Source organism: Phocoena sinus, chromosome 3 (genome assembly GCF_008692025.1).
Source record: "Phocoena sinus isolate mPhoSin1 chromosome 3, mPhoSin1.pri, whole genome shotgun sequence".
In the NCBI taxonomy this organism is placed as follows: domain Eukaryota; kingdom Metazoa; phylum Chordata; class Mammalia; order Artiodactyla; family Phocoenidae; genus Phocoena; species Phocoena sinus.
In genome coordinates, this window is record NC_045765.1 from 146,402,696 (window position 1) to 146,428,617 (window position 25,922).

The following is a 25,922-nucleotide window of genomic DNA, read 5'->3' on the forward strand; positions in this document are numbered from 1 at the left end:
TAAACAGTGGCAAAATACTGATACATCTCTCACTTTGTGAGGTTAATGCAGCACACTGACACATTAAAGTGAAAAAAGGGTCTTTATATGTAAAAGTGACATGAGCATCTCGGTATCAGTGGGCTGTGTACATTGAGTTGCTTTCATTATAGGTGATTAATTTGGGTCAAATCATCTAATGCCTTTTAGTCTTCTTTGTGATCAAGAGCATGCAGCATTTTATAAGACCTTCACCAGGAGTAAGTGTGTCCTGGAATGGATTTGCTCACCATACACTGATGCCACAGGCTTTCAGAAACAGAGTGGAAAAGGTTACAAAGGTGAAGCTGTGACTATTTGGTTAAGAAGCTTAGGATGCTAAGGATTAGATATTTTAAGTCTAATTAGAACTTAGTTGTATTTGTATAGAACAGGACCTGCATCTTAATAATACTGTTCCCTGTACACAAAGCAAAGCTCTCTTGAAGGTGCTGTCACCTACTCATTATTGTTGTGATGAATTTAGGAGAGAATACATGAGACTGTATGTAAATAATGCTTGGCACCTGGGATTTATTTCATTGATAGTGAAATCTAAAAAACAAACAAAAAGATTTTATTGCATGCCCATCAAATGAATGAACACAGGTATAAAGCATTTTAGATAGTTACTAACAAGTAAGTATAGGATTTGGGGTAATGTGACTATATCATGTTTTATTTTTTATTGTTTATTTATTTTTAACCTGATATCTGGAAGAGTCGTTTTGCTCTTTTTTTTTAACATCTTTATTGGAGTATAATTGCTTTATATTGTTGTGTTAGTTGCTGCTGTATAACAAAGTGAGTCAGCTGTACATATACATATATCCCCATATCCCCTCCCTCTTGTGTCTCCCTCCCACCTTCCCTAACCCACCCCTCTAGGTGGTCTCAAAGCACCGAGCTGATCTCCCTGTGCTATGCGGCTGCTTCCCACTAGCTATCTATTTTACATTTGGTAGTGTATATATGTCCATGCCACTCTCTCACTTCATCCCAGCTTACCATTCCCTCTCTCTGTGTCCTCAAGTCCATTCTCTATGTCTGCGTCTTTATTCCTGTCCTGCCCCTGGGTTCTTCAGAACCTTTTTTTTTTTTTTTTTTTTTTAGAATCCATATATATGTGTTAGCTTACAGTATTTCTTTTTCTCTTTCTGACTTACTTCACTCTGTATGACTGACTCTAGGTCGATCCACCTCACTACAAATAACTCAATTTCGTTTCTTTTTATGGCTGAGTAATATTCCATTGTATTCCACATCTAATATTCCATTGTGCCACATCTTCTTTATCCATTCATCTGTCAATGGACACTTATGTTGCTTCCATCTCCTGGCTATTGTAAATAAAGCTGCAATGAACATTGTGGTGCATGACTCTTTTTGAATTATGGTTTTCTCAGGGTATATGCCCAGTAGTGGGATTGCTGGGTCATACGGTAGTTCTACTTTTAGTTTTTTAAGGAACCTCCATACTGTTCTCCATAGTGGCTGTACCAATTTGCATTCCCACCAACAGTGCAAGAGAGTTCCCTTCTCTCCACACCCTCTCCAGCATTTATAGTTTGTAGATTTTTTGATGATGGCCAATCTGACCGGCATGAGATGATACCTCATTGTGGTTTTGATTTGCATTTCTCTAATGATTAGTGATGTTGAGCATCCTTTCATGTGTTTGTTGGCAACCTGTATATCTTCTTTGGAGAAATGTCTATTTAGGTCTTCTGCCCATTTTTGGATTGGGTCGTTTGTTTTTTTGATATTGAGCTGCATGAGCTGCTTGTATATATTTTGGAGATTAATCCTTTGTCAGTTACTTCATTTGCAAATATTTTCTCCCATTCTGAGGGTTGTCTTTTTGTCTTGTTTATGGTTTCCTTTGCTGTACAGAAGTTTTTAAGTTTCATTAGGTCCCATTTGTTTGTTTTTGTTTTTATTTACAATTCTCTAGGAGGTGGGTCAAAAGGATCTTGCTGTTATTTATGTTATGGAGTGTTCTGCCTATGTTTTCCTCTAAGAGTTTTATAGTGCCTGGTCTTACATTTAGGTCTTTAATCCATTTTGAGTTTATTTTTGTGTATGGTGTTAGGGAGTGTTCTAATTTCATTCTTTTACATGTAGCTGTCCAGTTTACCCAGCACCACTTAATGAAGAGGATGTCTTTTCTCCATTGTATATTCTTGCCTCCTTTATCAAAGATAAGGTGACCATATGTGCATGGGTTTTTCTCTGTGCTTTCTGTCCTGTTCCATTGATCTATATTTCTGTTTTTGTACCAGTACCATACTGTCTTGATTACTGTAGCTTTGTAGTATAGTCTGAAGTCAGGGAGCCTGATTCCTCCAGCTCTGTTTTTCTTTTATATTACATTTTAAAATAGTGAAACATTATTTAGGAGAGTTCTTGACATCATTTAGAGCCTTGAGACTGCCACATTCTTTTAGATAGAGAAGAACTTACAGGAAGGGAATTTTGGATATTTGAAAAATCTTGTGATAGGATAAATGGTTATACCAAATTACATAATCTTTAATCAAATTATGTAATGACAGTTGTTTCACAAAGATCTTTCCTGGGTTAAAATGCCTGACCCAGGAGCAGTCAGAATGATATCTTTGTTGATAATAGGCAGTATTTTATCATGCACATCAGTGAAAGTCTGACTCAAGCAGAAGAAAAGCCCAGGGGGAAAAAGGAAACCTTTTTCTCTGAGAACTCCAGCTATGGCCTATGGCCAAGTACCCTGCTTGATACTCTGGACTACTTAAAAACAAATTATTTGAAAAACAAAACAAAAAAACCAAATGAGTTGTAAGGATATTGACCAAGTCCTTCTATTCCAGGATCTATGACCCTGCTGTAATTGACAAATAGGTCAGAAAAGCCCAATCATATTATTGTGTGTGAGTCGTTATAAAGTTGAACAGTTTTAGTTATTTAGTTACTTAATTTTTTTTTGCTGGATACTCTTGATGTTCTTTCTTCTTTAAATGTTATTTTTAATGAAAGTTTGCATTTGTCACTCTTTTGTAGCTGGCCAAGTAGTGTAATTGGCAAAGAGTGTTTCTCAGGTGTTGGAGCCCTTTAGCCAGAACTTGCTGTCATTCTCATTGTTCTGGGGAAAAAGAAAACAAACATTCGGAAATGACAGTGGATAAGCCTGAGCCTTGGTTTAAGCAGTGGAAGGAAATGTAGTTAGTAGTTTCAGCACAGAGGAAATCTTCCTTAAAAAAACTGGACTGATTCCTTTAAAAACTAAAAGCCAAAGTGCTCTGTGGGGAAGGTGAGACACTTGGTGACAGTGAGCTTAGCGATCAGCGCAGTCACAAATGCTTGCGAGCCTGGTGACGGCAGTCCGCAGAGGGATCTGCCAGGATAATGGACAGCTAGGTCTAGGGCCTGCTCTGAGCAGATAAGTCATCAAGTTTGTCTTCAACTGCACCTTCACCCCTCACTGCCTCCTTCTTTATCCTCCCTCTCAATTCCAAGGTTTCTTTTCTCCATTTTTTTCCAAAGGCTTAAGGCATTTTAATTACTTGGTTTTTAATTGTTAAAAACATTTTATGTGTTTTCGTTTTGTAGTTTAAAATTCTCTAATCAAAGGAGGACAGTAGTTTGGTAAACTGAATTCATACTAAGGTGATAGAATCACAGGGATTTATTATTTATTTATTTTACTGTTTCCAGGGATCTTTGTACTAATACTTGGAAAGGAATGTGCTTTAACTTAAGAGATTTTCAGATACCTGTGGACGAAAGTGGAAGAGATGAGCAGGCACTTATGGAGAAGGTTAACTGAGTGAACGAAATTGTGCAGCGGATGCCAGCGAGACTCAAAGTGTTGCGTTCCAAATCTGTTTCTGAGGTCTTAAAGAAAGATTATTTCTCCTGAGTAATATATGAAGTAGGCTGAATTACTAACTCATTCTGTCTCATTTCATTTTCATTGCTTCTCAGAGGACGTTTATACTTCTATAAGATCTCATGCCCTATGGAAGCATGAACATTTTTTCTGACAGTGTTTGCCATATAGAGCACCCAGCCATTCTTCCATTATCTTTTTCAACTTTTGTTTTTGTTCACATAGGACTTCGTAGAGCTTTGCATTATACTGAAACTCAATAATATGGGGTTTGAATCTTTTTTGAAGAGATAAAGATGTACTTATACACACCCATAAAAAGGGCAGGTTATAAAGAATAGATTCTGTCCAAGTAGAAAGGATTCCAGAATAGCCATAAGCCATCAGAAAATGCAGAGTCTTTAGCCTAACCCAAAGAAGAAATATATCTCAGTAAGACTGAAGTCTCTTTCCTGGTGTTTTTTTTTTTTTTCCACATAATTACAGTTAACACCTTATTATCCATCTGGGATGTATCTGAGTAGTATCTATTGGGAAAAGAGATTTGGATTTGTAGATGTGAAACTGGGTATTTTTACCTAGTATGCTGCTTCTCTTCACCTCCTCCAGATCCACTCCATCCTCCACTGCCCACTTCTGTGCCTGACTTTTTTTTGGTTGCATCATCCAGTATCTTTATTCTTTAGCTTCTGGTTTATTTTGGTCAATGGGAGACGCTGGCAGAGGAGTGGAGGGTGAGAAAAGAAAAGGATCTGGGTATTTCTGCACTGGCATTACGGTACTCTGCTTTGCCACAGCTCTGGCAGTATCTGTGTCCACCATCCTGTCAGGCAACTCCTCTTTCACAGTGGAACCTCTCACCAAGCTCTGGGAACATTATTCTCTCTTCTTCAGGCCTAGGGGTAGTTGTGACTTTCTGCTTTTTAGTCCCTGAGTGTTTTACATTCCCTTTTTGGCCCCTTCAATCAATTATTTTCAGTCAAATCCTTTAGGTAGGCCATTTGTTTCATGTCAGAATGCTAACAGATACATTTAGGTTCTTGGACAAGTCAGATAATTTCTCTGACCTTTTATTTTCTTCATTTATAAAATCAGATAATATCTACATTGTTTATATCGAAGGGTTGCCAAGAGGACCAATAATGCATGTGAATTAATAAGGTGTCATAAAAATGCCCGCTATGAATAGCAAATGATCTGCTAATATTGAATCTCCAATCAGCTTTCCTTAGATACTTGATTTGTTTTTCATTACCTGTCTCCATGATAAACTGATAGAAGCTTTGAGAATGAAATCTTGGGTTGACCAAAGGCAAGCAGAAGCAGGAAGGGTAATTCCCTACTGCATATGTTCCAAAGCTAAATATATGCTAGCCTTAGGTTTTTACCATACCTGTGTTCCCCTTCTCAGCAGTATGTAATTCAGAGCTGGGAGGGCAATATAGATCATCTTATACCTTTGTTCCTACCCGGCATTTGTACCCTTGATAGTGACTTTGTCAGACATTATTTTCTTGTAGTGTGTCTTGTGTATGTCTTGCCCCTCTGTGAGATTATAAAGTTTCTTTACAGTGTTCCTGAAGATGGGGATCATATCTTACAAGTTTTTTATGAGAGGATAATTCATGTACTATTAAGCATATATTTGATAAAGCAGACACTTGGGAAATGAATGGTTGGTTATTCAGTGCACAGCTCTTGATATTCAAACTTCCAAAGCCTGATCAGGGGCATTTACTGGTTTTATAGAGTGTGCTCTCCCTGATTAGCATGATCCTTTTTGCATGCATGGAAAGTGTTTGTTTAACAAATGAAGACTTTATGGACATCTGTTGTGTTTTATATGTGTATTTTATTGTGTGGTTTGGCACATGTAGGACTTAAAATTCAAGAGGAGAAACTCTTTCTCTTTGTTTCCATCTTACTAGGTTGGCGCCTAGTAAAATGATCTTAAAAACAAAATAAATGTTTATGATGAAAACAACTAATGTTTACTCCATCCAGTCTTCCCAATGCCAATAAAGGAAAGTAATGCTACTCCTGAAGATCAGGTAAACCCAAACTCACACATTCAGGAGAAACATTTAAATTTCAGAGTAACAGGCGTGGGAATAGTGACTGCTGGTTTATCCACTGAACCAGCTCTAGAAAGGGCACACGGACAATGGTACAAGAGGTATTTGGCTCACTGATTCTTCCTTTCTTTGTTTTCTTATTTCTGAATAGGCACAATGCACTCTAGAGAACCCTTGCTACTTTTTGTTCCCACTTTCTCACTCCTTCAAAAATAAAAAGAAAAATAACTTAGGTAATCAGGAGCCATATTAAAGGCTCTTGGGAGGCCTAGACTGATCCTACTAATTTCTCTCAGAGAGAGGCCATGTGAAAACAATATCAACAGCCTAGTTAAAGGGATGGTATAAAAGTCCCTTAGCTTACCGAGGTCACCAAGGTGCTGAAAAAAGTAAAGAAATGCTTAGACCCTAAAATATCTTAGGTAAATTGAAGAACTAGCTGGAAACAGAAGACTGTAGGAATATATGTATGTACATATGGTATGAAACTAGAACATAACAGAGGGGTCATGGTAGATTAGCAGCTGACTGAGAGTAACACTTAAGTACAAAAGGAAACACAGGACTGCTGGGAAGTCCCAAGAAGAGAAGAGAATGCACAAGCTTGTTAAATTTCTGATTTATTTGGTATAGACAATAATACCAGAGAAGTTTAGAAAACGGAGAGATTAAAATGGAAGGAACCATCAGGGAACATTCATTGGAAAAAATGAGCCTGAAATTGGCCTCTGAAGGGTTGGCTTGATATAAAGAAGAACAATGGGGGTGATGAAATGCCATATACCTTTTCATGGGAAGATTTATACATTAAAGCAAAAAAATTGTTCAAATAGAATGTCTAGTAAAAAGTAATGAGGTGATATTGGAACGTCTTCTCTAGACCCCTGGGAAGAGAGAGAGGCAGTGTTCTGGATGGTCAGTAGTGATGAGGCTGAGGAAGCAGTCATTTCCAGAATTCTTAGTCGAGAGGATGCAGGGAGTGCCTTGCTTTGCTCAGGGTACCACGACAATCCCATAGACTGGGCAGCTTAAACAGAAATTTATTTCTCTTCCCCTTCTTATTAGGACACTAATCCCATCATGGGGACCCCATCCTCATGACCTCATCTAAGCCTACTTATCTCTCAAAGGCCCCACCACCAAACACCATCATTTTGGGAGTTGGGGCTCACTGTATGCGTATCAGGGGGACACTGTCATTCAGTCTGTAACAGGAAGTAAGTCAGGTGCATGGAAGGGAATTCATTATTCTTTTGGGGGCATCAAGAGAAGCTGTCATGTTAGAGGAGGAAAAAAGTAGATACAGAACAAGAGGAATAGCATAGTCCTGAATACATGGCAATTTAAGAAACCGGGCCCAGAAAAATAGATGAGGAGTTGTGACCTATCTCAGAGCATAACTGACCAGCCATAGGAACTAACTAACTAAGGACTGCCTAGTCAGAGAAAAGAATCCAAATATGCAAAAAGGTAATTGGCTAGGGAGAAGACAAATGTGGGGTCTGATTTCTGCACCTAGAATTCAGATAGAATTAATTTCAGGGAAGGAGATTATAAAGTCTATAGAGGTTGTTTTGGTTCCCAGAGAAGAACACTGTGGGGTTATGTGGGAAATACCCTTTCTCATATAGGGCCAGGAATGAACGCAAAGAGACCGCTGCGGAGTGAGTGCAGAATGATCTAAATTCAAAGAGGACAGGGCTGTGGAGCAGAGACCTGGTGTACTGAAGGAAGCTAACTGTATTGTCTTTGGTGGAAATGGAAGGAATAGTGAAAGATTAGCACTCTTGGTATGGGGTTAAGGCAAGGATATATTTATAGAGTGGACTAAGCGTCTTGCATAAGCAAAGCCCAAAAGGCTGGTGAGACATCTTAGGAACACATTAGGACATAGGCCAAGATGAGACATCAGTAAAGAGATCACAGTCATCCTAGGATCTCTCACTTCTAAGCATTGTCTCATTACAGACAGGAGTAGCCTTTCATGTCGTACCTTTGAAGCTCTATTACTTCTGAACATATATCTTCTTTCTTTTCTAAGCAAGTTCCTAAGGAAGATAGTGGCAGTATAGAAGGGCAGCTGAAATACTGGGGGTCTAACACGAAGAAGAAGAAACAATTAATTTGATGGATGAAGTAGACTGATGTTGCTTAGTAGAGTAGAGTGGACCTCAAACATTAAACCAGTTCCTGTATAATCAGTGTTCTCCACAGCGAGTAATCTAGCATGCATACTCTTCGTATGTTCAAAAGTGCATTATCGTAATATTAGTAATGTGTTATATTCATGATAAATTATGATATGCTATATATTAATACCGTCACATTCATGGTAAAAAAAGCTAATTGGAAAGGCACACTAACAAAAACATTTGAAGCTATATAAATTTAAGGCAATGTGAGCTATTAATTTTTTAAAATATTTATTTATTTATTTATTTTTGGCTGCATAGGCTCTTAGTTGCGGCGCACAGGCCTCTCTCTAGTTGTGGCGTGCAGGCTTCTCTCTAGTTGTGGCACATGGGCTCCAGAATGCTTGGGCTCCGTAGTTGTGGCGCGTGGACTCAGTAATAGTGGTGTGCGGGCTTAGTTGCCCCACGGCATGTGGGATCTTAGTTCCCCGACCAGGGATCAAGCCTGTGTCCCCTGCATTGGAAGGTGGATTCTTAACCACTGGACCACCAGGGAAGTCCCTAAATTTGTATTTTTATTTCTGCCTCTAAATATGTCATTTTGGTGGCCTAGTGGTTAGGATTCAGGGCTTTCACTGCTGTGGCCCGGGTTCAGTCCCTGGTTGGGAACTAAGATCCCACAAGCTGTGCAGCCTGGCCAAAAAAAAAAAAAAGTCATTTTATTGGGGTAAATTCCACAAATAGTTTTTCAAGGCTTTATAAAAAAATATTAGGGCTTCCCTGGTGGCGCAGTGGTTGAGAGTCCGCCTGCCGATGCAGGGGACACGGGTTCGTGCCCCGGTGCAGGAAGATCCCACATGCCGCAGAGCGGCTGGGCCCGTGAGCCATGGCCGCTGAGCCTGCGCATCCGGAGCCTGTGCTTCACAACGGGAGAGGCCACAGCAGTGAGAGGCCCGCGTACCGCAAAAAAAAAAAAAAAAAAAAAAAAAAAAAAAAAAAAAATTAAAACTTTATACTGCTGCTGGGCCTATAGAATCTACATTATACTGTGACCTCATTCTGAGCAAGTAAAACCTGGGTAAGTTAAGGTAAATTAAAGGAAATAGAGTAAATGAAGACGACATATATACACATACCCTCTGTATGTGTCTTTCTTTTTACCGCTGAATTTTGAACTGTTTTCCCCACTCTTTGCCCTACCATTCTCTCCCATTTCTCTGTCTATATGAAAAGAATCAGAGCCCATCTCAGTGATTGTGAAGTTGTAAGTCTAATCTCTGGAGCAACCAATGTAAATCAGAATTTAAACCCTACCAGCCAAAGGCTGACGAACAGTCTCAGAATGTAGTGTCTCTACCAATGTCTGTTACTTGAGGATAGACGGATTTGGTTCTGATGTGGTCATTTTCTGTTGGCAGTAAGGAGCTGTTATGAGACAAAGGGTGCTAGGAAACAAACAAGATATTTCAAATAAAAAATTACAGGACTCCTGTATCCAGAGTGATTATTTTTAAATTAAAAATTATTAAAATGGTACGTTTGAATTTTGGAGATGTTCTGGACTAGAATCTTCTAGCTGCCCACGTCAAAAGAGGATTATTGAAAAACATACAAATAGATGATCACAAGGAAGGCACCAGGTCAGATAAAACCAAGGTCGAGCATGGCTTGAGCAAGTCCTAAGTTTCTAAAACCCTCCAGGTCTGCTCGTGCAACTTTTCATGACAAAGATCAGGAAAACTGATCAAGGCCATGCTAGGTGAGGCAAGTGTTCCATCTCAATGCTTTTACGTGTTTTAAATTTGGAACAGAAGAGCCTTAGTCATTTTTAGTTGAGCATGTATAGGTGAGGAGGTGAACATGCTTTCATGCTTTGGGCCTGCCAGCTTTTGAGTCCTGCCACTGGCAACAAAGCTGGCAAATTCGTTCAGGACCAAACTGGGGTGTGGGGTGTGTGTGTGTGGTGTGTGTATGTGGTGTATGTGCGTGCATGTGTGTGTTTTGAAATTTTGAGTGGAAAATTAGTGTTAACAGTGTAATTTTTGGTTTTATAAAATTCTAGCATTTCCAATGCTATCTATTTCTTTCTAAAGTGATATCATTTATATAAACTACAATCAAAGGCTGGTAGTTCCAAATCAGAAAAGAAGAAGTAAAGCTGTCACTGTTTGCAGATGACATGATACTATACATAGAGAATCCTAAAGATGCTACCAGAAAACTACTAGAGCTAATCAATGAATTTGGTAAAGTAGCAGGATACAAAATTAATGCACAGAAATCTCTGGCATTCCTATATACTAATGATGAAAAATCTGAAAGTGAAGTCAAGAAAACACTCCCATTTACCATTGCAACAAAAAGAATAAAATATCTAGGAATAAACCTACCTAAGGAGACGAAAGACCTGTATGCAGAAAATTATAAGACACTGATGAAAGAAATTAAAGATGATACAAATAGATGAAGAGATATACCATGTTCTTGGATGGGAAGAATCAACATTGTGAAAATGACTCTACTACCCAAAGCAATCTACAGATTCAATGCAATCCCTATCAAACTACCACTGGCATTTTTAACACAACTAGAACAAAAAATTTCGCAATTTGTATGGAAACACAAAAGACCCCGAATAGCCAAAGCAATCTTGAGAATGAAAAAAGGAGCTGGAGGAATCAGGCTCCCTGACTTCAGACTATATTACAAAGCAACAGTAATCAAGACAGTATGGTACTGGCACAAAAACAGAAAGATAGATCAGTGGAACAGGATAGAAAGCCCAGAGATAAACCCACGCACATATGGACACCTTATCTTTGATAAAGGAGGCAGGAATGTACAGTGGAGAAAGGACAGCCTCTTCAATAAATGGTGCTGGGAAAACTGGACAGGTACATGTAAAAGTATGAGATTAGATCACTCCCTAACACCATACACAAAAATAAGCTCAAAATGGATTAAAGACCTAAATGTAAGGCCAGAAACTATCAAACTCTTAGAAGAAAACATAGGAAGAACACTCTATGACATAAATCACAGCAAGATCCTTTCTGACCCACCTCCTAGAGTAATGGAAATAAAAACAAAAATAAACAAATGGGACCTAATGAAACTTCAAAGCTTTTGCACAGCAAAGGAAACCATAACCAAGACCAAAAGACAACCCTCAGAATGGGAGAAAACATTTGCAAATGAAGCAACTGACAAAGGATTAATCTCCAAAATTTACAAGCAGCTCATGCAGCTCAATAACAAAAAAACAAACAACCCCATCCAAAAATGGGCAGAAGACCTAAATAGACATTTCTCCAAAGAAGATATACAGAATGCCAACAAACACATGAAAGAATGCTCAACATCATTAATCATTAGAGAAATGCAAATCAAAACTACAATGAGATATCATCTCATACCAGTCAGAATGGCCATCATCAAAAAATCTATAAACAATAAATGCTGGAGAGGGTGTGGAGAAAAGGGGACACTCTTGCACTGCTGGTGGGAATGTGAAATGGTTCAGCCACTATGGAGAACAGTATGGAGGTTCCTTAAAAAACTACAAATAGAATTACCATATGACCCAGCAATCCCACTACTGGGCATATACCCTGAGAAAACCAAAATTCAAAAAGAGTCATGTACCAAAATGTTCATTGCAGCTCTATTTACAATAGCCCGGAGATGGAAACAACCTAAGCGCCCATCATCGGATGAATGGATAAAGAAGATGTGGCACATATACACAATGGAATATTACTCAGCCTTAAAAAGAAATGAAATTGAGCTATTTGTAATGAGATGGATAGACCTAGAGTCTGTCATACAGAGTGAAGTAAGTCAGAAAGAAAAAGACAAATACCGTATGCTAACACATATATATGGAATTTAAGGGAAAAAAATGTCATGAAGAACCTAGAGGTAAGACAGGGATAAAGACGCAGACCTACTGGAGAACGGACTTGAGGATATGGGGAGGGGGAAGGGTGAGTTTTGACAGGGCGAGAGAGAGTCATGGACATATACACACTAACAAACGTAGTAAGGTAGATAGCTGGGGGGAAGCAGCCGCAAGGCACAGGGATATTAGCTCGGTGCTTTGTGACAGCCTGGAAGGGTGGGATGGGGAGAGTGGGAGGGAGGGAGACGCAAGAGGGAAGACATATGGGAACATATGTATATGTATAGCTGATTCACTTTGTTATAAAGCAGAAACTAACACACCATTGTAAAGCAATTATACCCCAATAAAGATTTAAAAAAAAAAAAAAAAAAAAAAAGGCTGGTAGTACTTACATGAGGGGCTTGAGGTTTGAACAGCCAGGCTTCTAAGAGGAATAATCAACTGATTTAAAGGATTTTTTTTTTTTTACTCAATTTCTTTTCTATCAAAGTCTGAACTTTAGTCACACACTAAAGCACAACTATTACTAGATATATGTCTAAAACTTGACTTTTATGAAATCTATTAAGGACTACCTATTTGATATTCTTCAGAATATTAATGTAGTCATTAGGAAGCCTAAAATGTATTTTAATTGACTTTGAAATTCTTTGTAGAAAAATAAAGAACTTGTGCAGAGAAGTGGGGGAGGTAGGTAGAATCAGAAAAAAGTAGGATATGGGAAGTGGACACTGATTATGTAGAGGGATTAATAAAAAAGATTTGATTTTCTGGACTGTGGTGTTTGACCAGAATACTATGGAATGGCAAATGGTAACGTATTTCTGGACAGCCAAGAAGAAAACATTGTCAAAGAATTTGTTAATGTTTTAGAGATTTTAAACTAATTCTTGAAAGGAAGACCGATATAAGAAGAAGATATCGTAAGTGTAACACAGAAAAGGCTATAGTGGAAATGCTGCCCAGCTATTCTTAGCCATCACCTGGCTCATATTATCTCCCCAAGTGTGCCCCCCACCACTCCTTCAAGCGCTTTTTACTCCATGCTTTCTCCGCTTGGAAGTGCTTTCCTCCTTGACTACAGGGCAAACTCTACTTATTTCTCAAGACCTAGTTCAAATATCTCTTTTGCTATGAAACTATCCTTGATACCCTACAAAATTTTACTTTTTATTGCACTAATTGCACTGTCAGGTTATTTACTTATGTACCTTCTCTTCCAGAATGTTCAAAACAGGTAGAGACTTAGTAATCATTTTATGTGCCTAATTCATAAATTCTTTTTAAACAAATAAATGAATGTTGAGTATCATGATTTTAGAAAGATGTGACTGTTTTCATGACATAATTGTGAATAAGATAAAGAACTACAGTCTGGATCTAGTAACAGTGGATTTACGGTTGGTGAAATCACTCATTAGCCCAGAAGGTGATTGGGCAGTATGAATTTGGAGGGGAGTCTCCAGTGAAAGACTTTAAGTCTTTGTCTTAAAGTTAATCTTATACTGTGTAATCAGTGAGTTAAAGAGAGAAACAAAAGAAGATTAAGATTAGTTCATTACATGTATTCAACTCCTGGTAGTCTTTCAAGTTTTAGACTTCCTAATTTACGCTCTGCCCTTTGCTGTACCAACCAATAAGTTAGTTTTGTGGTTTATGTATTACTCTTTTTTTCAGTTGGGTTATTAGGTTGATTTTCCAGACGCAGAAAAATTCTTATTTGAACTAAAAAGAAAAACAAAAAATAAAATAAAACTAAAGTTTTAAAATTTGTAACGGTGAGGTGTCTCTTTCCTTGTCTTTGTTGTTTTCTCCTTAACACCTTCTGTGCATCAGTAATTTGTTGAAAACTCCATCTTGATTTTATCATTTTAGTGTATTTTGTTAAATAAGACACAAGACATTGCGTTTCTTCAGTATTTTAGATGGCTTTTAGAGTCCAACGGGAAATGTTAACAGATGAAAATAATAATAATAAACCCTTACATTGTTGAGGTCAGACCCTTCTGGAAAATATGTGAGTTCTTTCACTTAAGAAGCCTACTGTTGGAAAATAAAGAAAACTATGCTCTCATGTGGTCCTGTTGGCCAGGATATAGTCAAAGCCATTAATTCTGAGGTCTTGCTAGTCTTAGCATCTTAAGTCTGTTTTCTCCAGGCCACAGAGAGGAACCCAGTGTCTGGGTCTAAAGACTGATTTGCACGAAAAGCAATGGATGCAAAAGAGAAAAATGGTTTATTCATAGTTTTAGAGCAATCAGGGACTTGAGACATCATCTGGTTTGGAGATTCCCCGACGTGACCTCTCATCAGAATCACCTGGAGAACTTTTAAAATACAGATTTCTGGTCCTCATCCCCTGAGATGTTCTGGGAAGAGGATCTAGAAGATTAAGGCCTCCAGATAGTTTTGATGCCTAGCCAGATTTGGAAACCAGTGATCTGGTCAAGCCTCCCTGAATTCTGGATGCATAAACTGAGGCACAGAAGGTTAAGTGACAGCTCAAGGTTGGCAGAGCAGCATCAGAACCCAGTGCTCCTGATGTCCCGTCTTCAGTGCATCTATATTAAACTATAGAAGTGCAGACGGTATTTTCAGCTGCCTATTTGATATCTTAAGTGACCTTTTATAGTTATAGGAAGCAGTGGAATAGTGAAGGGAAAAATAACTAATTGAAACCAAAAACGCAAAGGACTGTGGTGAGATGGTGAAATGATAGGTTACTGCTTCATAAACCATGAAGTGGTATACCAATATACATATACAGAGTAGATGCAGGGGAGTAAAACTGTCATATGAAAAAAGTTTTTAAGTAAATAAAAGTAAAATTAAAATGCTCTAAAAGAACTTGATGGTGCACTAAAAGTGCTTCAAACTTTTTCCATCTCAGTTAGAGAGGCAGAGTCTGCAGGTGAGCAGGACAGTCTACAGGTGCTTTGTGTCTGTGGTTTGTGTTGTTCTCTAGGAACTGTGGACCAAACAATGAGACTTGAGTTCAAGGTCTTCTGCGTATTTGCTGCTTGAGCACTCTGAATCCCAATTCTACCCCTTATCAAATGAAGTGATTAAAGAAGATAAAAGTTTTGTTCTGGCTTTAATCTTTTGTGATGTTTTTTTCTTTCTGCTGACTTTGCAAATCTCTTTACCATCTTGATTTCTCATGTTTTCTAATTCTGCTTTGAGACTTTCCCCATTTTCATGTCATTTCCTATTATTTCTAGTTTTTAATCCAAGAAATAGTTATTAAACATCTTTTAAAATATGGGCTTCCCTGGTGGTGCAGTGGTTGAGAGTCCGCCTGCCGATGCAGGGGACGTAGGTTCGTGCCCCGGTCCGGGAAGATCCCACATGCCGTGGAGCGGCTGGGCCCATGAGCCATGGCCACTGAGCCTGCGCGTCCGGAGGCTGTGCTCCGCAACGGGAGAGGCCACAGCAGTGAGAGGCCCGCGTACTGCAAAAAAAAAAAAAAAAAGTATTAAAATATGTTACTCTGCTAAGTATCTGGGATATAAAAATGAAGAGCATGGTGTTCCTGACCTTAAAAGAACTCAAATTCTGCAAGGAAGAGAGCCGTCTAATAACCACATTCTGATAAAATGTGATAAGAGCTACAGTGGTGACATATGTAAAGTATCATGCAAGCATATGGGAGGAAATGATGAATTCTTCCATGGCGATGGAATACACATGGGGATGTTGTCAAAGGTTTACAGAGGTAGGATGATTGGAGTGGATGTATAGAATGAGAGGTATTGGGAAGAGTACTCCAGGTGAAGTATGGATAAAAGTGTGAAAGTGCCTGGTGTGTTCTGGGAATAACTACTAAATCTAGAGTGGGGACTGCAGTTTGGTATAGAGTGTGGGGTACTTGGGTTAGAGAAGGAAACTTAAAAGGAAGACTCAGATGAGAAAAACATGATAAGTTACCGATTTGAGGAAGATTGCTGTGACAGCAATGTGGTTGTGTTGAAATGGGATAGAATGGAGAGGGGAACCAGTCACTGGGGCTTGTAAATAGTTATGGCTGTAGATGAAGACGTCAGAAGTTAGACATTGACATCAGGGTTAGAGAGGAAGGCAGCTGTGAGAGAGATGAGCAGAGAGACTTCAACAAGTTCCTTCCTGAAATTAATTTAGCGCATCCATTAACAACCAAGAAGCAAAGCTACTTGCATGTAGTCTTAGGATTTTTTCCTTTCTCTTTCTTCTCACCTCCCATCCTCCTTTGGTTTTACTTTATTTCAAGCCTTTCCCTTTTTCAGAGAGAGAAAATTAATGCCAGTTTCTAAAGCGTCATTCACTTCGCAAGGCCCTGTGCCATCTGGTTCCCCTTTATCTCTTTCCATTCCTCACTCCTCTTCAACCATGCTGGCTCCATTGCTCCTGCTCAAATGTGCTAAACACTCCCCCTCTAAGGGACTCTACATTTGTTCTTTCTTCTTCCTAAAATGCCCTTCTGCCATGTATCTACATGGCTCAGCTTTCACTTTATTCAAGCTGACCTCAGGGTGATGGAGGTATAAATCCCCTCCCCCGCTAGGATCTGACTGGCTAGCCATTCTCGCTCTTCCTCAATTAATCTCAGAGCCTTTTATTCTACGTTGGGGTTTGAATGCCTCTCTAGAGGAAAGGCTTTTCTACACTCAAATGGATTCCCAGGGGCTTTTTCTAAAGGAGCAAAAGGGGCCTGGGGAGGGTGTCTGAAGGTGAAGGTAGCAATAGATAGCTTCTTCTTCCCCTTTGTAAACAGTATTTTTGTATGCCATCCTCACATCTCAGGCATTATACATGGAAGTCCCCACATGTAGGGGATGGGAGGATTTCTGTTCCTCTCCAGAGTGGATAAGGGTGAGAGAAAGGTGTGTATTTATCGAAAATTAAATTTAATAACAAGTTTCTATGAAAAATCAAAGCTTTCCCTCTATGCTCCTCCTTCTGTCCCCTGAACTGTTGTGTTTCCCTTTATACACTGACTCTACCTGACCTCTTGTATGTATATATTGTTTGTTGTCTGTTCCCACCCATTATAGAATATGAGCTTCCAAGATACAAGGTCTTTTTTTTTTGATCAGGCATAGATTTATTACTTTAGTTCAACCAGTACAGTCAGCACCAATACAAAACCACAATCATGTTTACAAGGCAAAAATTGTACAATAGCTCTGTATACTAAAATATTATCAATAATGCAGTTTGAGAATCAAAATATCAACTGGCTGATTTTGCTTTTATGATGCATACTGGTATCTTTTTCTAGCATTATAATGCCACTTAAAAAAATTTACCATTCTTTCAATAGATTTTCATTCCTAGTACGCATAATTAGTTGGAAAATTCATTTAATTGGCAGTAAGGTGGGAATTTAGTCCTAAGTGCAAAGACCCATTTTGATGAGCTGTGTAATCATAAAACATGCAGTGGTGAACTTTCAATTCATAAACAATTACTATTGTTCAGTAAAGATTATTATTGTAGTGGGCATAATCATGAGAACTTACTTTCACTTGATTATAAGCAGTTCTCACCATCAGATTGCTTATGGCATGCAAGAGGTCCAATAACTCTGCCAAGGGTGTGGCAACTACTCACCAGTATGATCAGCCCACATATTAATGGCTGCCTTGATTAAGCTTCAACACAAACTTAACACACTTCTGGAAAACCTGCCTCAACAGAGTCTCTAACACCTTCCTCACTAGCTAACCAGACATGGGTCATCATTGCTTGGCTTGACTTCTCCTGCCAGCAGCAAATTCATCACGACATTTGTCAAATAGCTGCATGTTCCTCTTTTTCCCAGGGGGCGAGTACTGTAAAAGGAAGTCATGTCATCTTGTTTTTCAGCTTCTTTTAGTAGACTCTCATCTTTTTGAAATTCATGAAATGCTTCTTTCGCCGGTTTGTCTAGATCTACTTTGTCTTGAAATTCTAGCTCAGGGTTTCTTTCCAGTACAATGGATACAACCATTAGTAACTCCACAACTATCTGTCTGTATTTTGGCTGGTCAATATTTCCCAACATGTCTTCAACAAGGAAAGAAATTCATCTCATACATGGTCATATCTGACAGGGTTGGTTGCTGGGGAAATGCCTTCCGGCTACAATGATTCCATTGGGTGTGCGCTCCAGGATCTGCCACACTCAGTCATAGAACTCAGGGGGAGTTCTATTCAAAGACCCATCGATCTGACACCTGTTCAGCCAACATTTTCCATTCCGTTGAGGCTGCAGAATACCCAAGAGAAGCTGTTTCACTTCACTAGGTGACATCTGATATAAGTCTCTGGCTGGCTTGTTTCCGCCACGGATCTGTAGTTCATACCCCATAGCATGGATTATCCACCCAATTCGTATTTTCAGCATGCCACGGGATAACTCCGGGTTATTGGAGATGATCCAGCCAATGTGAATGACCAGTTCTTGCTGAATGACCGACTCCCTCTCATCATGGGTATTACACTTGTAATAGATGATGTTCTTAATCACTCTTGGAGACAGAGGATTGAGATAACCTCTTCTTCATGTCCAAAGGCACCCAGAGTTACCTGTTTGCCCTGCACTAAAACATTAGTAATGGATGGGGCCAGGCTGTCCACTAGTTTACTTAAAAGACTTGTTGTATGGCGCACCACCAACCAACGTTTTTTGCTGCCAGCTCTTCTATAGACTCTCTCATTGTGATCAGAGACGGTACCTTCCTTTGTGATGAAGTTGGGCCCTTCTCTTTTGAGCAGTATACCCAGCAGGATGGCTTGGCTAGCCAGACAACTACAGTCATTCAGTTTTTGAAGAATTTCACGGGTGGGTTTGTTTTTCCATTCAGTAATGGTGACATCTGGCTGCTGTTCTTGTTCAGGAGCATTGGAGGTGCTGCTTTGTCGTTTGACTTTTGAATGTTCGGGAACTTCTAGTTCCTCAGAACTCTTAAATTCTGGAAGCTCTTCTGTGTCACTGATTCGTAAGAAGTCAAGTTGTTCTACCACAGCTCCAGATATTAGTGTCTGTAGACGATCAACGTGAACTTTGACTCCTCCAACCACTCCTTTCTTAAAAGCTGCCAGCATATCTAATAAGGGATTGAATCGGCTACCTCTTATATTGTCTTCCCGGATGAGAACAAGTAAAAGTGGATGTCCATGCATTTTCCAGTATTGCTTAATAAACTGTAGTGCATTCTTTATGTCATCTATCAGAAGTAAAACATCTTGAGACATGTAGAAATCACTTAGGTCAAAGATGATAGGGTAACAAACCACAGTCTTTCCTAGAATGCGATGAATCTTTGATGTACCAAGGCAGCCAATGGGCCTATCTGGCCTTCCGCAGAGTCCTGATTTTTCATTGATCCCCAGATGGAAATAAGCTTTCACAAGCTCCTGCTGGGCCCAGATCTGAATGGGTTCTACCTGTTGAGGAGTTTGAGCCTGAATACCATATGTGTTGAGGAAAACTTGAAGGCGTTGGCTTTCTGCTATGAGCGCTACATAAACAACCAAATCATTTTCCAGTGGGCCCTGATTGGAAAACCTCATGCTCACATTACGTTGATTGTGTAGTGGGACATAACGCTGAACAGGATCAACGTCTTCAGGACTAATTAATTCATCAGCCAGGAGTTTTGCGATGACATAAAGGGCTTGTCCCCAGAGAAACAGTTTTCCATCGCGGCCACAGTTGCTAGGAAATCGCTTCTGACTACCAGGGTTTCTTTTTTCATATTCTACAAGATCAGCTGGCACAAAGTAGTACTTTGGTATGACAGGATAACCTGAGAGGCTTGTCTGCTCACCCCCCGGGGAGGGTGGGGGCTGGGAGCTGAGGCTCGGGCTTCAGAGGTCAGATCCCAGGGAAAGGACTCGGAACAAGGTCTTTATCCCCAGCTCCTAGAGTACTGTGTGGTTCATAGTAGGCATTCAATAAATATTTTTTAAAGAATATCTATGCAGGCTGGATTTAATTAAGGACCTGATTAGAGTATTTATTTGTACTCATTTATTTTTATATGATGGTAATATTAAGATCGCTTCCTGGAATCCCAGGAATGAGATAGTAGGTTTTGTCTTCTTGGCTGCTTGATTTTTTTTGTCGTTGTTGTTCTTGCTTTCTTCATTCTTTAAATGCATATATGCACATAGATCAGAAAGATAATATTGGGTTGGCCAAAAAGTTCCTTTGGTTAATGAATACCCAAAGTTCTTGGTGAAAATGAAACACGTGTCTTTTATTTTTACTTAAAACCGAATGAACTTTCTGGCCAACCCAATACACATCGAAATATTTATTAACTGAAATATTTATTAACCGGTTGCTAGTTTTGCTTAAACTACAAAGTGTGAATGTGTGTGTGTGTGTTTGTGGGTGTGTTGGTAGATGGGAAGAAGAGAGCGGCATACTGGGAATAGGTGTTTCTAAAGAAATTGCAGTGTTGATCAAGAATTTATGGACATATAAATGAAAAAGGCCTATAAAAGCACCTGTTAATTTTTCATTCAACAATCATTTTTGAGCAAGAATGCAAGGCCTTAGCAGGGGGGTGAGTGGTGCACAGAATCCCTTATGTTAAAGGATTTACAGTATAGTGAGAGACACAGGCTTATATACCCTGAGCTATGCTACAAGACTGAGGGTACTAACTAAGACCTGCAACAGGAAAGCAAAGTGCTCACAGAGGAAGCAGAATAGAGACTTAAGTACAAACTAACAGAGGTGACTATATGACTATGTCACTTATTAGCTAAGGGATGCCAATAGTTAAGTGACAAGAGCGTTTAAGGTTCATTAGGGAAGGCTTCAGAGGAGAAAGGAGGAAAGTCCGGCGCCCACTTCATACATAGGGGAGAGTGACTACTTCCTGTGTGCCCTACTTCCTGACAGAAATATGCTTCTCTTTCCAAGGCTGCCTCTTGTATCCTCTAGGAGTAACCCTAGAGGATACGCAAATGGCTCTCTAAGTTCTCTAAACTCTTTACAAGTTTCCTTGTACATGAATACTGGAGGAAAGAGGTACTAGGTTAGGATATTTGTCTTCTAGAGAAGTAAACTAACAACCTGGCTAACTGTCTTATGGTATGGGGAACTTGCTGGGCAATTTTAACATTGTCAGCCAGTGCCTGGGAAGGAAGTCATGTGGGCCCTGACTCCCTTTGAAGACAGGAAAGCCAGAGGAAGGACATGGGTTTGTTTTACTATTCCCTCACCCCTACCCCCAGCCCTCAGTGTGAGAAAAGGTTATCATTTCTTGGCTTTCAAGGTTTTCTCTCAGGAAAATCTTTTCCTTTGTTCTATTTATGCCACAGACCCAGACAAAAGCACTCCGTACCGCAATTCTGGAACAGTGACACTCTAGTCACAGTGCATGGGGAGCTGAGTGAGTCAGCCTGACAGGGACTGGCTTACATCCTAATTATAGAAAGAAAACAAGATTGTTTTAGATTTATTAAAAACTGGAAGGTGCTATTGCTGCACATGAACAGAAAATCCTCGCCTCCAGTAACCCTTGATCTTGTTTTAACATAGAAACAGAAAGTGAGCTGAACTATACACTTGCCTGTCTAGAGGAAAGAATGCTTCCTCTCCTTAGCCTCGAGCTTCAGTGAATTAGAGGAATGAGTGAGAAATGAGGGTGTGAAAAAGAGGCTGGACACAGTGGTGCTGCCCACTGAATTATTTTCCATCTGGAGGGAAGGCCGTTGCTTTCAGTATATTCTTCAAAGGAAAAAAAAAAAAATGGTAGTGAGCTCAGTCAAATTTAAATATTACCTTGTAATATATTTAATACTAAGGAAATGGACTTGAGTCACAGCACTGAGGGCTTGGGCAAGGCTCAGTGCATTGGGATGATCTGATGCATTCTGTCCTGTGTTTATCTGAACATCTGCTGAGAGAAAAGAGACTGGAGCAGCATGTTAGTCCTGACAGTGGTAGAGGAGGGAGCAGGATAGCACGGGATGTGTGTGTGTGTGGTGGAGGCAGGCATATCCACATGTACAGAAGACAGTTTAGCAGGTAGACCAGTTAGAGCACCAGAAGCTAGGCAGAGGCAAGGAATGATTCCTCTACAGACTTCAAAGGGAGCATGGGCCTGCTGACACTCTGACTTTAGACTTCTAGCCTCCAGAACTGTGAGATAATGAATTTCTGTTGTTTTAAACCTCCAAGTTTATGGTATTTTATTATAGCCTCCCTAGGAATTAATATACAGTCACTCAGCTGGTAAGTGACAGAAATAGAATTTGAAACCTAGTCTATAATCCATATCCCATGGCCATTTCTAGATGGAGACATTGGAATGTTAGGCTGAATTTCTGTAAATACGGCTTTCCTGACAGTTGAAGTATATAGGCAGTGACTGGTAATCACAGGAGTAGATACAGTCAGGTTGGAAGTGGGGCTGGCTAAATCTGAGCAAGTAAGGATGAAGTTAAGGTGTATAGTTGTTCAGTCTTGCCTAGTTCTGCTTCATCGCACCTAGCCCTAATCCTCAGTCTGACTACCTGCACAGGGGAATAACGAGAGCTAAGTCAGTCCAATGGGTTAGGAAGAAGAAAGCAGAGATTGTTTTAACTTCAGAGTTGGAGGGAAAGGGGAGACTAGTTGGATAACTCAGGGATTTCTAGGTCTGTTGTTGAGTTGCCAAGAGAAACTGTTATTTCCTTCTTTAGAGGTTCCTAAAATCACTCCTAAATTATTCACTGACTGCTAAATGTGTGTTGGGCACATTGGAGAGGTGACGACTGTAAAATAAATATAAGAGCCAATCCCAGTAATCAAGGCTGAAATCTGGGAACACAAAAATTAGTATATCTGAAAATATTAGAGACAGTAAAACTGTTCAGGTTCAACTATAAGTGTAATAGGAGTTCAGGAAGGGATGACAGAAAAAGATCCTCCTTTTATTTATTTTTTTCCAGCTTTATTGAGATATAATTGACATATAACATTCTGTATGTTTAAGGTATACAGTGTTTTGATTTGATACACCCATATATTGCAGAATGATTACCACCATACCATTAGCTAACACCTGCATCACATCACATAATTACCACTTCTTTTTTGTGGTGAGAACAATTTAAAATCTACCCTGTTAGCAACTTCAAGTATATAATACAGTATTACTAACTATAATCACCATGTTGTACATTAGATCTCCAGAACTTATTCTTCCAGTCCATGAATATGGAATATCTTTCCATTTATTTGTGCCTTCTTCAGTTTCTTTCAGCAATGTCTTATAATCTTCAGTGCACAGATTTTTCACCTCCTTGTTGAACTTTATTCTTGAGTATTTATTCTTTTTCATGGTATTTGTAAATGGGATTGTTTTCTTAATTTCTTTTTCTGATAGTTCATAGAAACACAACTGCTTTTTTGTATACTGCTTTTGAGTCCTGCAAATTTACTGTATTTGTTTATTAGTTCTAGCAGGTTTTTTTTTTTGTGTGTGGAGTCTTTAGGGTTTTCTACATATATAATACCATGTCATCTGCAAATGGATACAATTTTACTTCTTTTTCAATTTGGATGCTTTTAAAAAAATTGAAGTACAGTTGATTTATAATATTATATTAGTTTCAGATGTATAGCATAGTGATTCAGTATTTTTACAGACTATACTCCATTACTGATTTGTACCCTTTTAAATGTCAGTGTTTCCTAATACTCCATCTTCAGATCTTCTTTACCCTCTCTATGTACTTTATGGCTGATCTCATGATGTCAGCTACTGTCTGATTCCTCTGGAGTTGACTTTTATTCTGAATTTCAGATTTTATTTATAGCTATAACTGCAATCTTCTCACAGAAGAATTTAGAATCAGCCCAGAATCACCATTTCCTGGGTAGAGGGAAGCAAAGTGATTACTGTATCCCAGATCAAACATAAAATATAGTAATAGCTGCTAACATTTATTGAGAGGCCTTCCAATCATTTGCCTACTTGGCATCAGACCTATTTCCAGCCCTTCCTCTTTCCCAGATAACTATATTTTCTGGACTCCCTTACCAACTGGCTTCTAGCACATTTCAGAAAATAAGCACTGGCGGAAGGTTGGAGGACTGGAGACAGGGTATATCCTCATCTTTATGTTTCCAGTAGGATCTCCGGAAATGGCTATGTCTTTCTCATGGTTCCGGCTTCTTCCAGCTCTTAGGCACTGTTAAAACTACCTCCTCCCTTTGCTTTCCAGTCCTGTGGGGTAGAGAGACTTCCTGTACTTGTTAATTTCTGGATTGCTTCATGTTCCCCTGTTTAATCTTTCAGCACATCCAACATACTTGAAAACAGATTCCCAGGGTTTGGCTTCTCTGCCTGGATCCTGGTTGTTCTGGGTACTTTACATATATTACCTTTCTAATCTATAAAACAGTTCTATGAGGTAGGCACTATTATTTCCCAATTTTAGAAATGAATAAACCAAGGTAAATAGAGATTAAATGGCTTGTTGAAAGTCCAACAGAAAGCGGTGGCCTGAGCCTAAACTCTTGAACACTAAATCATGTTGCCTCTCATTAAAACAGAATCATTCACCTTTGACTTCAAGCATTTCTAACTGAAGAATTCTTCCCTGAGTTCTGAGCTCCAGGGTCGTTGGCATCTTGCCAGATGTCTCTGGTGATGCTTCTATTTTTAGGAGAGCAAGTGGCCAAAGGACTGCTTATGTTATGAGCCATGAACCTCTAAGTTCTATTTTGCTTTCTCTAATTTATGTTACCCCCACCCTGCCCGCCATTTCTTCTGCAGGCCTCCTACCAGGGTCACTCACTGGGTTGTCTTGATCCCATCACTCAGTGCACTCAGTGTATCCAGAGGTTGCCTCCTGCTTTAGTTTTGCTCCCTGCCTCATTTCTGCCCTTTGCCAATTCCATTGGTACATAAGGACAGGTCAGAAATACATCACACAGGAACACACTGATTTTTTTTCTAACGATGAATTGAACGCTTCCCAGAAGAGCTTTACCATCTTTTTCAGCATAACTTTTTTATAAATACATACTGGCTCTCTACTTAGGATTCTATGAATATGCTATCTAATTTTATATTTATTATAAATACCTATATTAATTTTTATTTTTTTCCCTTATAGTCCTCTTTGCTTGAAATGTCCTTTCCTTTATTTTCTTCCTGGTGAAATCATACTCATCTGGAGAGGTAAGATCTAGCTTAACTGCTGTCTATTCTAGTAGTCTTTCATGACTCTCTCCCCTCCCCCCTGTACCTTGTCCTTACCTAGATTGAATAAATCACCTCCTACCTTTTGGTTCCATATCACCCTGATCACCCCTCTGACCCAGTTCTCAGTGTGTGCATGTCTGTCTCCCAAATAAACTTGACAGTAGAGATCATATCTTTGCTTTTGTGTTTCCTGTCACCTAATACATGTTAAGTAAATTTGGGGGTTGAATCAGACCAAGCAGTTTTGTTGAAATCCGCTTAGGAGACTTGTTGATGACAAGCAAACAATATTTAGTGAATGTTAAGCAGGTGAAACTATCTTCTTTATAGATCTGGCTTTTGTTCTTTTAATTTGATATGTTATAAATTGGGACACTTGGTGAGTTTTTAAAAAATTTTTTTTAAATTAATTAATTTATGGCTGCGTTGTTTCTTCGTTGCTGCTTGTGGGCTTTCTCTAGTTGTGGCGAGCGGGGCTACTCTTTCCTGCAGCACGCAGGCTTCTCACTGCGGTGGCTTCTCTTGTTACAGAGCATGGGCTCTAGGCACGCGAGCTTCAGTAGTTGTGGCACGCGGGCTCCAGAGCGCAGGCTCAGAAGTTGTGGCACACGGGCTTAGCTGCTCCACGGCATGTGGGATCTTCCCGGACCAGGACTCGAACCCATGTCCCCTGCATTGGCAGGTGGATTCTTAACCACTGCGCCACCAGGGAAGTCTGACACCTGGTGATTTTTATAATGAATAATTTGTACC

The 25,922-nt window shown here is 39.4% G+C and overlaps 1 protein-coding gene across 1 annotated transcript; it reads right to left on the reverse strand.

Annotated features, from left to right (window-relative positions):
- Positions 1 to 17,623: 17,623 nt before the first annotated feature.
- On the reverse strand, positions 17,624 to 24,591 carry LOC116751120 (phosphorylase b kinase regulatory subunit beta-like). The gene is given in 6 exon segments (XM_032626571.1): positions 17,624 to 18,032; positions 18,034 to 18,082; positions 18,085 to 18,501; positions 18,504 to 19,776; positions 22,310 to 22,395; positions 24,525 to 24,591. Coding segments are annotated over 6 exon segments (2,235 nt in total). The 3' UTR covers positions 17,624 to 17,689.
- Positions 24,592 to 25,922: the final 1,331 nt, after the last annotated feature.